Source organism: Coffea arabica, chromosome 3c (genome assembly GCF_036785885.1).
Source record: "Coffea arabica cultivar ET-39 chromosome 3c, Coffea Arabica ET-39 HiFi, whole genome shotgun sequence".
NCBI lineage: Eukaryota > Viridiplantae > Streptophyta > Magnoliopsida > Gentianales > Rubiaceae > Coffea > Coffea arabica.
Window position 1 is genome coordinate 19,685,679 of NC_092314.1, and position 12,941 is coordinate 19,698,619.

Sequence of the window (12,941 nt, forward strand, 5' to 3'; positions counted from 1 at the left end):
GTTAAGTGGATATCAGTACACGAAAATCACGCATAATCTATGATATGAATTCACACTAATAATTATTGTCATATTTTGCATTTATATATTTTTTCTATTTAAATTTACATTTTCAAAATTTTGACACGGGAATTCCAGTTCGACGAGTAGCTGTAGATGCACAAACCCAAATATTAATTAAGAATAACCTCTGGATATGTAAGCAATAAAATATACTTGCCTCATTCGATAACATTACAATGTACAATCCTGCCAGTTACTGATTTGCCTAATGATCAAATTTTTGTTTAGGTACCTGGATTCTAAGAAATATAGAGTAACGTTACAATTTCTACAGACAAATGTCATGTAGAATCTACATGAAAAATTAAAGTTTGAACAAAAATTTTAATTTCCCTAAATATACAAGTTTCAGCAACCTAGATCAAGCCGCGTCAATTATAACAAATTTGAAGAGCTAATTGGGTTATGATGGTTAGTCGTATGTTCATTATAGTTCTATTTTGAATTCAAATTCCATATTCGAAGTTGCGATTAAATCGATTTATTAAAAAGAATCGATTCAATACATTTCTTATATATCTATAGGTACTACTAGATTGTATTTGAATTTAGATTTCCGATCAACCTATACTGGTTGATTGCCCCCATTATGTTCCGGAGCATAAAATTATACAAAAACTTGTCATTCCAAAGAAAATGAACACTAAGAAAAACAACAATCCCAGTCAATCGATGTTTTCAATGCATCTATGTAATATGATATTAATATATAAATTCACAAATTTGTCAGTATGTTGATTCAATTTTTCTTTCTTGGCACAACTTGACAAAAATCTAAAAGCTGTAATCTGGCTTGAAAATGTTTTTGCTCAGTGGTGGTATAGCACTACTACTCCTCAGGCCTCCATTTTCTGCTCCTTTTTCTTGAGTCAATGGTTTTTCTTCTTCTTCTTCTTCTTCTCCTTCTTCTTCATCTCCTTCAAAAGCAGGATGGCTCAATATGCGATTCAGCAACTGAGTTCCTCTGAGTGCATTAGTCAATGGGAGATGTCCCTCAGGAGTTTCATCATTCATTTCCCACATAAATTCACTAGGAAAAGACCTGTAATTATACTGCTGAACCTCAGTATCAAGCTTCTTCATCCAACCAACTTTGAGGAAGAATTTGGTGAAGTCTCTGCTCACTTTATTCCATATCTTTTTCTGCACGCTGTAGCCATACTTGTCATTGCTGTATTTTCTCCACAGTTCATCAATGGTCCTGAGATCATCCTCAGAGATGAACTGGACTTCAGAGAAGAAAACATAGCCACGCTTCTGGGCTGCTTCACCAGCTAGAATGATGAGGAGACGGCGGGTTTCTTCGTCGGCTTGCCGGAAGTCTTTCAAGGATAAATGTTGTTGAAGGAGGTCAAAAGAGATGGTTTGTGAGGTGGAAGGAGTGGTGGAGGAGGTGGAAGTGGTGGATGATAGGGAAAAAGTGGCGAAGATTGACTGGGAAAGAGATAGGGTGTTGGTGGTTTTTGTAGTTGTTGGTTTGAAAAAGGAGGAGGAGGTGGAGGAGAAAGTGGTTCTTGGGCAGTCTATGGAGTGGCGCCGCCGTAGAGAACGGTGGTGATGGTGGTGGATGGACTTGAAATAGTTAGTGGCCATAAACAACTTATCGTTTGTGATGAGAGTTTGTTTGATCGTCTGTGAAGAGAGAGGTAGAAAAGTTTTTTAAGAGGGCCTTGAAAGAACAAAGAGAATCAAGAACGACAAATGTAGGAGAAATAACAAAGGGGGATTTGGGCCAAAGATAAGAAGTGTGTGAGAACTGAGCTGTGAAATCAAATGGGTCATCAGGAGCAATAAAATGCTTGAATGTGATTGGCTAGAAAGGGGTGAGGTACGATACTCTATCTTTATGAAAATCTGTCATTAAAGTTCCAAAAATACTTTAACTTATTTGGCTCCCATGTCTTGATGCTAAGGTATCAAAGGATGAATTGTGACCTGAAAAAACAAGTAAAAGGGAAACGCAGAAGCAAACTATTACCGTACACAAGTTAATGGGGAGTCCTTTTTTCTCTTAAAAAAAAAAAAAACAAAAAATCAGATACTTGTAACGGTTTAGCTAATAGACGTTCATTAAGTATTCATTAAAAGTAATTAGATTCTCAAAAAAAAAGTATCACAAATCAGGAAATGCAATAAATATGAATGTATATATTTATATGATAACTTAGATGTGACTTAGGTGTCGTTTTAAGTGCTTCTTAGGTACCATTAGAAAAATTCTATATATAATTGATAAAAAATAGAAAAATAACAAACTTTTAAAATCCAAGATATTGCACCAAATATAAAACAGATATTGAAGTTAGATGGAATGGAAATAGTTAACTCAAACACCAACCGATGGCTACTTTCCATTGAATCTACCCGGGCAATTCAATTTTGCTACCTTTAATCAATGATGAAAAGGTGATACATGATGTGAGGAGAGAAGACAAATTAAGAAATCTACTAATATTTGATTTTAGAAAAAAGAAAAAAAATAATAAGTGAACATCTACAAAATGAAAGAGAACGAAGAGCTGTTTAAATCGATCCCATATGAATTTCATTACAAAGAAGGAAAAAATGTAATTGGTTTACAATTGTCAAATTATAAGGAATATTTGAGATTTGACAGATCTGATTAGAAGATAATTAATTTCCAATTGACCAACTACGAGAAGAAGAAAAGAAAAGGGCATAGAGTTTACTTGATAGCTGGCCATATTACGAGAGAAGAATTTTTTTACCAGAGCAACTTTCAATTAAATACCAACACTACCCTTGACGAGTCAAAGTCTCAATCTCATCAATTGAATTGCATGATCCCACCACATCTTTAGTTTGTGATTTATTCAGTTTCTCCCCCTAATTATCTCTCTCTTAGTAATTCTATCTCTACAAGTCGGATAGAAATGTCAATCCTCTCTAGTACATCTCACCCTTATTTATCAGACAGCTATCCTCCTCCATCTTTAGCCTTCCCTGTCTCAATATTTTTAATTTCTTTTTTTTTTCTTCAATAAAATAAAGCCTCTCAAAATTATAACCAATTAAGATGTTCAATAAAAAGGGGAAGAAAAAGACTACCGATTAGGATGTAAAAGGGTTAAGAAAACCTGAAAAAACAATGAAAATTTTTAATTAAGAATAGAGGATACAAGCTCTTCGTTGTCAAATGGACAATTAACAAACCTTTAACTAGGTTAGATGAATATGAGACAATGTATATGTGTTATTATATGGGGTTAGACTTGTGAAGGGTATTGTGGGTATTTTAAATGAAAGTTGCTCTAGCGCCAATCTTACTTGATTTACTAGATTGAAAATTTGAATATCTTAAATTTTTTATATGGATAAATTACAAAAGAAGGAAAAGAACAGATGAATTAATGAAGAATCTTTGCATGAAAGGAAATAACAAAGGAACATAAAATGCACTAAAGTCTATTTGGTTTGAATAACAAAATTAAAAGGGGAAAAACTTGGAAAATGGGTAAATGAATAAGTGAATTTTTTAACGAGGGTGCAACTTTTACACAATTCATAACAATGAAATAGGTTCCATTCAAAAAAGCATAAAAAACAAATATTATAATTAAAATTTTAAAGATGCAATTTGAACATTGGTTGAAGAAGTAAGTGCGCCCCATCAGAGCCTAGCATTGCCATGTCATGCTGACAGGATGCCATCATAACATGGCACTACAAGGTCATCATAGCATGACACGTTAATGAGTCAACATGTGGGACCCATATACTAGCATCGCATGGGATATAGGGCAGGGACGGTCATAAGAAGGATCGTTCCTGAGCAGTTCACAGTCAAGATTTGATCAAAAAATATTATAGGTCCAGATTTCATCTTGTATCTCGATTTTAACAACAAATGTGAGATCCATAAAATTTTGTTCTAAAGTTACATCATGTACAAACAAAGTTACGCGCTATACAAAATGCACATAATTATCAGAAACGATTGTATCTGCCCATGGTCCCATGGCACGTGGTCCACGTGGCTTAAACTAAAAAAAGGCTATAAAATTGGTTGTTAATTCAATCATACTAACTTTTGATGTAGTAAACATTGCTACTAATTGAGTTTTTTGAGTGTTGATAATTTTACCAAGGATTGTTTACGTGGAAGATCACTTGTGAATCTTGGTTACCCAAGTTCTTTTAAAGTCTTGTGGTGAATGGAGTAGAAGAGAAAATTAAATGATGAAGTGGCACTGGAGTCAAGTCACGACCCATGTGTATTCAGATAATATTTTTGCAAGTCATGAACTTTCTTTACATAAGGAATTTCTATCTGAGCTCTACCAGTCAAATTAGGTATATGAGGAAAATAAGCACAAACTATTCTATTCATGGTGTGTTTTGAATATTACTCTCTCTAGCACACTTTTGTGTCTAGGTTCAAATATTTTTTAAACTCAAGACCAAATCCTTCGCTGAACTATTCTGGACTTCATTCTTCTCAAACAGGCTGAAACAGCCATATACTTGTTTTAACCCAAATGAATTCTTACCACACTTTTAAAAAGGATACTGGTTGAGATATCCCACATCGATTTGAGGAAAGGAATGGAATGTGTATAAAAACTTGGGTGCTTGGACTGTTGAGCAACTTGGATTAATCAATTTGAACCATTGAGTTTTGGTCCAAAAATTGTTTAGTCCAGCTTCAAGACCTGGGTCGTAAGGGTATCGGAGCAAAATTGGCTTCTGTTTGAGCCAACGGATTATGGTTCTCTATTCAAGGAAATGCAATAACTAAATGCTGTGTAGGGTTAGAAAGGGAATGGAATGAGTATAAAACCTTGGTGTTTAAGCTATTGAGTAATTTGAGTTAATCATTTTGGGCCAGTGGATTTCGGTCCAAAAGTTGTTTGGACCAATTCTTGGACTCGGATCGTGACACTTGTCTTATTGAATAATCCATCTTCTCTTTAAAAGGTCCCGTGGCATCTCTTTCAAAATAACTTTCTAGAACTTTTGAGCCTTTGAGTGTTTTTATCTTACTTTTACAAACCATAGAAAGAGTTCGGGTAGAGTTTTTGAGTTTTCTGACAAAGCAAGACAGCGCTACTCGGGTGGCAAAGAACTCCGTAGACTAGGTTTGTTGTTAAAATGATTGTGTTTGAGCATGACAAAAAATATAGTAAAGCGAGGTTGCTACTGAAAACAATAAAAATCTCGATGAAGTAATTGCATTTGAACCATAAAAGAAAAGGCATATTGTATTAAGCTAATTTGTGTTGCTGCCATAGGTGTAAAGAAGAACAGCATGGATCTTAATCAATACGGTTATTAGTTTCAAAATCCAAAGAGGAGAAAGACCTTTGACAGTGAGTATTAGGCTTTAGTGCCGAAATACTATAAATCTCTGTCCTGATTTATTCTTCTTTTTTTTTTTATTTCGCTGCCGAACTACTATAAATCTCTGTCCTTGTTTACTCTTTTTTTGGGATAATTTCACATACCTCCCCTGAGGTTTCTGAAACTTGCACTGACACCCCCCAAGGTTTTAAAAATTTCACTAACCTCCCTTACTAGGAGACAAAGTGTTCGCTTGATCAGTAGATTTTTTAGTTGGTAATAAAACTAAATTCTTGTTCTTCATGTATCCTGTTGTTATGTGTAAATTTATACTATGAGAAAGGGATATTAGAAAGATATTAAGAGTTGAAATAAATATTGGTGTGTTGTTTTAAATCTTATATTAAGTAAGAGTTGTATTTTGTTGTTGACATATGAGGGTGAATTCCATGATTCTCCCCTATGGTTTTCTACTAAATGTTTTCACTATGAACTCTAAATGCAGCACAAAACAATAACTTTGTATGCACCCAAACCCTTGCTGCTCATAATCATAATCTTGAGGGTGTAGATGCAATTGTGATGTTTATATACACTTCCAGCTGAATAAAAAATCTGGCAATTAAAACTTATAGGTAGCCGTTGCTATGGCTGTTAAAACATTGCTAATGTTTCCATGTGATGTTTGAAAGTTTTTGAATTATGTTGACATTCCCTCAACTTTACTAATCATTTCAACTTTTTAATAACTTGCAATCTTCTACTAATACATGGACCAAGAGGGCATTCATGGAATAAAAATCTCATCTTACTCATGAAAATAATATTTTAATCATATTTGGACTGGATTGTTACCAAAATCTCAAAAGTAAGGGTGGTTAGTGAAATTTTTAAAACCTTAGGGAGTGTCAGTGCAAGAGTCAGAAACCTCAGGGGAGGTTTGTGAAATTATCCCCCTTTTTTTTTTTATTTGGCTGCAAATTTACTTTGAGAGTCATTATTGCTTTTATTGCATGCATCTCTATTAATGTTGTTTGCTCACTTAAGTTACTTGGTATAACGTCAGTGTTTGCATTGTGGTATTTTCGTAGTGGGACAGTTTTGATTTAATACTTTCAATCCATTTCATTGGAATTTTTCAAATCTGAAAAAGTTCTTAAATTTAGCCAAAATTATATATCAACCTATTCACCATCTCTCTAGGTTCGCCTATTCCGGACAAGAATAACTTTTGGAACCCTCAACCAGGGCAGCTTACAACTAAAGGTTGCCATTTGTTTACATAAGGATCTTTTTTTTTTATGTCCCCTGAGATGACTTCCTCTCTTATAACTCAAATATCATACAAATTTTAGCAACACCAAGTAATTATTTTATGAGATATGTCACCAAATTTTAACACACCACACACAGTAATCTACACACTACACTACTACAGCCTAATTAGCCACAAAATAGTCTTCAAGTGTCTATTGACCGAAACAATTTTCTAATTGTATAAATGCATAGAGAAAATTTTATAATTTTTATTCTTTTAAGCAGATCTTTTTTTATTATGTTCCATGAGATGAGAAGTTAGTTACGAAGAAGATAAATCCTAGTTTTGTTGGACTACAAAGATGGCCAGAGGAGACGAGAGAGACTCCATGTAGTCTTATAGCTCTGTCGAATTTTTCTTTTTTTTTTTCTCTGTCTTTGAGAAAATCTTATAAAACTTGAATTAATGTTATATCTTGTTAGCATAAACTATAAGGTTATATATAGATAAATAGATACTCTACTTCCTATAGGAAATACAAAGTGGTTCCAAAAGAATTTAGTTTCTATTTTCTAATATAACTCTCATTTTTGAGGACTTAACCTTTTCACATTGTAAGTCCCTCACAAATTAAACTATAACTTATTAAAACTTATCATTCAAGCCTTTACTTGAATTCCTTTTAATTTTGCTAATGAAACCCTTAATGTGGACCTGTTAAGTTCTTATACACGTTGGTAATAACTATAAGTTATAACTCTCAAAATAAATAAGAGCTAGATATATTAAATTCTTTTGAATTTATCATTGTTTCAACTAATCAATCAACTTAGTTTTATAGATCAAGATTAACATGTAGCAATGCATCATAACCACTCAAGCGATGCAAAAGTCAACTAGATAACTTCACAATTCCTTACATGTTCACCATGTAATTAATATCCCTTACCATGTTCCTTTCATGTTCTCTATCCCTTACCATATTTATCTCGCATTACTCTGAAGTATGAAATATGTGGCAACTATAATATGATTAATGATAATTTTTTTCTTACCAAACCAAAATATAATTGTGACTACCCCATCTCATCTTAAGACGGTGCCTAGGCCTTAGTGGACCACCTGCCCGACTCTGGCCAGAATTCACTGCAATGAACTCCCAAAAGTAATATTTACTCTATCAATTAATCATGACATTCACACTTATGTACAACAACCCAATAAGATTAGAGTATGAGTTTATTTACTAATTCTCAAAATACAAGATTGTCTGCAAAAGATACAAAGTAGAACTTCAAGATCAGGCTCGCTAATCTCTATTCCTTCCGCCCTCATACCCTATAAGGAAAACAAACTAAAGGGTTGAATTTATGCCCAATGAGGTCCTAAAAGAAACAATCAATAACCAATATAACATATTTAATAAACATTTCAATTCAGGTCAAAACACTATACAATTCACGATATAATAACTTATTCAATATAAAATGTACAAGCTCTCTCTGGAAGTAATTTCAATACCTGTGGCGACCCCACTTCCCCCTAAAGTGAACCAAAGGGTTGGCGGGCCGTCTGCCCAGCTCTCGCCAGGTTTCACGCAAGCAATCTAACCCAAAACCTTTCGAAGAATAACTAATCTATTACAAAACAATTTTTCCCGAATAGAATCATACCTAAAACCACATTAACTTCAGAGATAGCAATGATAAAAATAACCAGTCGAGGCCCTTAAACGACCTACGTGCTACGTACCGAAGTATAAAGTCGTACCAAACCAGGTAGATAAATACATAAATCCATAATACAAACTTACAAGCCAAGTAATCTAATTAGGGTTTACACATTTCCAGCTTCAAGTGGCAATCCAAAAGGAAAATACATTATCCCTAATAACACATTACAGCCCACAGAATAAGTTATAGTATTCAAATACAGTCCAAAAGAAAAACATAAGTAAGCATCCAGCTTTCAGTTTCCAGAACCTGTTAAGGAAAACAATAAACGTGGGGTGAGCTAAAACTCAGTGGTGCCCCAAAACATGCAATCACATAATTTCAAACAGCGATTAATAACTGAACCACTTTAAACAGTTAGGAAAGCGTATAACAGTACAAGGTAGGATACGGGGGCTCTCGGGAGCCATTTTCCTCGCTTGATCACCATTTATCGTAGTTGACCCTCCGTCAACTCTCACTACTTATAATCCATGTAGAGCGTCTCATTTTGATACCTAACCCGACACCATTCATACCCCTGTCCCGGGCCCGTTCTTCGACTAAGAACGCAGTATACTCGAGATATACCCGTAGATGATTGGTCGAGAGATTCACCCAATGACGTGATTGCAATCAGATTCAAGCATCGAGTAATTCACCCAATGACGTGATTGCAATCAGATTCAAGCGTCGAGGGATTCACCCAAAGACTTATTGCAGTTAGATTCAAGCGTCGAGGGATTCTCCCAACGACGTAACTACATTTAGATTCATGGTAGTTGGATACAAGAGTCGAGGGATTCACCCAACGACGCAACTCCATTTTGAAACAAGGATTTAGGAGAAAATATTTTGCACAAGTCACCACTCGAACGGCTAGTGTGATAAAGTACACACAGCTCACTTCGATGGATCAGAAACCAATTTTTTTTTTCAACTTATCACATAACAAGTCAAGAAAGCACTTTAAACGGTTAGGCATAGAACAAGTAGGGACACTCACCAAGAGTGGAGTTCAGATATCAAGTTGGAAATCAAATTCCGCGTCCTCGCAGTATCCTAAAAACCAAAATTTGAAACTATGAGTTTCTACTCAGTTTTTAAGCTTATAGACATTGAAGTATATCTAATATACTATTAATTTACTTTCCCTTAGAAAAATCAAGAGTCCCTTAGATTAAAACTTGACAAAAGTAGAAGAAATATTTCCTATAGTTTTCCTTGAGTTACTTTTCTTATAAAAGGGGTAACTAGTATTATTTTCTTTGAATAAGTCGACAAACCTCTAAATAACAATGTTAGAAAGTTACTTTGAACATTTCTTAAAAGTTACGGCATTTGCAAAAATTATCCCTAAAAACTATTTTTCCTAAAATAGGGTTTCTTGCCGAGCAAGTTTCCCAGGCTTTTCACTAAAATTAGTAAAACTCGTATTTTGAAACTTTTTCTATAGTGAACTAGCCAAACTTAAAGAAAAGAAAAGGAATAAAATAAGACTTAGGGTTTTCAAAAGCTATGGAACTTATTTACTATAGCTATCAAGCCTAGTTTGAGGTATTTGGAATTATCGGTTTGGAAAGTTTTTTTTTTTTAGGCAAGACACTCGATATTGAGTTTTATAATATAATACTAGCTGGAAAATATTTTTGATTACTTAGATCACAGTTACTCGAGTTCGCAAGGTAGAAACGACTTCCACAGCTCCGATTCCGTTTCGAAGTCATATTATGGTTCAAAATATGGCAAAATCACATAGCAAATTACTAGGGCTTCGTCAATCATTAGCCCTAGAGTTCAACAAATGTATTATTGATAAAAATAAAATGAATGACCAAGGCTTCATCAATCATTAGCACTTGGTTTCAGCAAGCTCATCATGAACAAATAAAAAAAAATAAAAGTACGGCCTTCAGACATTCCAGCAATTAACTTTTATCACCCAATAGTACTTATAAAGTCATTCAAATGGCCAAGGGCTTCATCAATCATTAGCCCTTGACAACAGCAATTACTTCCAACCACAATTTAATCCAGAATTTAAACCACAAGTAAGCTACAAGATCAAACCAAATCAAAATTTAGTTTCACGAAGAACAGGACATTCCTACTAAAACAGTCTACTTCAAGGATTCACAGACAGCAGTACACCTGGAGGAAAAATACGAAATTTCTACAGGACAAAGGCCTATGATTCTAGTTTCAAATGCCACTGACGGCGCCTTAAACGGATTTTCCTACATCAAGATATAAACAGTTTACTGGGACTGGTCAGGGACATCCGAAAATCTGAAATTTCAATTTTTCACTTGTGAAAACTCCTTTTCTCTTTTAACACCAACCTGTTTTTATTTAAACCATCCATACACTTCTTATAGAACTCCAAAACAACATTTTCCAGGCATTTCCATCCATCAAGTTTCAAGGAACAATTTAAAAATCAAGTTAAGGTTCCAACTCACCCTTTGGCTATCACACAAGAATTTCCAACAGGTATAACCCAACATTTTCTGGTTCCATCTTCAATTTATCAAATATTTCATTGTTAACCAACTTACACAACTTAAAACTTACAACTCCTCTGTATTTCTAAACCATTATAATCCAAGGAAAAATCCAGAAATAGGTTAAAATCCAAAAAAAAAACAAACTGAAAATTTCTGATCCAACCTCTCGGCTATCCAGAATTTTTCCAGCACCTATGTGTTTATAAATCCAACTTTTCCTCGGCTAAAACCTGGTTTTAGACATCCAAATTAGTCATACAAAAACTCATCTAGCTAATTAATATTCCAATTCAAAATTTAACTTAAACAACAGCTGCAAATCCCAAAATTTCCAGAAATTCTGTTCAGCTAGCTTCGGTGAACATGCATGTAACAGATTTCATTTTTTTTATTTTATTTATTTATTTTTTTTTTCTGTTTTAAACTAACTAATTAGCTGCATGCAGAGCCTAATTAACTTGTTATTAACCATCTAATTATGGTTATAAGCTTAAACAACAACAACAACAACAACAACAACAAAATTGAACCAAATTAGGCTGCAATAATCAAGCTAAGCTCTCGGCAGAAATTTTCTTAACCAAACCAGAAATTTTTCTCTGCTTTAATACATCATCCGAATGCACAATTCAGCATGCATGGTCTAAATCTTCAAGTCTTCACTCAGCTAAAGGCACTTAGGTGTTCAGATGCCACAGACAAACACAAATGGAGCTGCATTATCTCCTCAAAGTCTCGGTAGCAACATTTCATCAAAACAGAAATTTTTCCTAATGGTTTGATTTCAGCATCCGATTGCCTAATCCCTACATGCAAGCTCAGATGTAGCTTGCTCAACTAATAATCAACCTAATAAGACCAAAAATTACCTCAGATAGCAGCTAATCCTTCACACGAAAATTTCCAGAAATTTCTTCCTTGCTCACGGCTTCAAGTGCAGTCGGTGGTTCCTGGCTTCTAAGTTGCGGCTGGAATTGGTTGTAGCTGGTAGATTTGAGTTCGGTTGGTTGGAATTGGTGGGGATGAAGGTACAGAATGGTGAAGCTTCCTGCAAATTTCCTTCCTGGCTTCACTCCAACCCACGGCAGAACCAGAAAATTTCTGGCAGCTCACGTTCCCTCCTTCCTAGCTCACGGATGCAGCTCACCAGGTGGCTCTCTCTCTCGGATGCTCTTGGTCGAATGCAGAGGAAGAGGTGAGGCGCATTTGTGGAGAGAAATTGCAGTGGTTTCGGTGGAGTGTGCAGAGAAGAAAATGAGACTTGGTGATGGTGGTGTCTCGGTATCAAGAGAGGAAGCGGTTTGTGGTTTACTTGTGCAGAGAAGAAAGGAAGTTGCGGTTTGTATTTGTGATATGAAATGTGAATTAGAGTGAATGGTTTTTGTGGTTTTAGCCGTGAGATAGACAGGATGGTTTGGTGGTGCCGTTGTTTAAGGAATAGAGGTTTCGTGTAAGAATCGTTTTCGTATAACAATTGGTTGCGTATCGAACTGGTAATAACAAATGTGATTTGATTTGCGATTAGACGTCTTGTTTGGTTTGCATGGAAAGGTGAGGTAAGGGTATTTTAGTCTTTTCACTTTGCTCCCCAATCTCAACTTAATTTCTCAACTCCACTTAATTCTAAAAATTATCCTCAAGTGTGATTTGAACGCCCAATTATACCCTAATATACCTAAACCATTTTCATCGAATAATTATCGATTAAACTTGAATATTAAGGTTCCTAGAAATTCTTATATTATTTAGCGATTAAATTAGTTATTAGATTTTCCAATTATTATTTCTCAAGAAGTAGAGTTAATCTAACTTGAAATTTATCGATTTAGTAATATAAAGTCAAGTGAAATAATAATTTAATCCAAGGTGTCAATTTGCACATAAAAATTATTCTTACGCACTTATTTGAAAACAAATAAAGATAAGGATATATTTATTGAATTTTCACGCCTTAAATAAGTTTAGTATATTGGAATCATAATTATCTAAAATTCATTGGTTTTTATCTTAACGCGGAAATTTTTATCAACATTTACCATTAGGAACTAATTGGAATTAATCATAGGGCTTTAAATAATTTATTTTAAGATAGTAAATCCA

General features: G+C 34.4%; 1 protein-coding gene and 1 long non-coding RNA gene across 2 annotated transcripts; both read right to left on the minus strand.

Moving 5' to 3' along the window:
- Window positions 1-736: 736 nt before the first annotated feature.
- Window positions 737-1,656, minus strand: LOC113734866 (tetrapyrrole-binding protein, chloroplastic). The gene has a single exon (XM_027261620.2). The coding sequence runs from the start codon at window positions 1,654-1,656 to the stop codon at window positions 838-840; it is 819 nt and encodes a 272-aa protein (XP_027117421.2). The 3' UTR covers window positions 737-837.
- A 6,150-nt stretch (window positions 1,657-7,806) lies between these two features.
- LOC140038081 (uncharacterized) lies at window positions 7,807-12,184 on the minus strand. The gene is made up of 3 exons (XR_011841892.1): window positions 11,711-12,184; window positions 9,341-9,396; window positions 7,807-8,604 (listed from the first exon to the last, which is right to left on the minus strand). It is a non-coding gene; the product is annotated as an uncharacterized lncRNA (long non-coding RNA).
- Window positions 12,185-12,941: the final 757 nt, after the last annotated feature.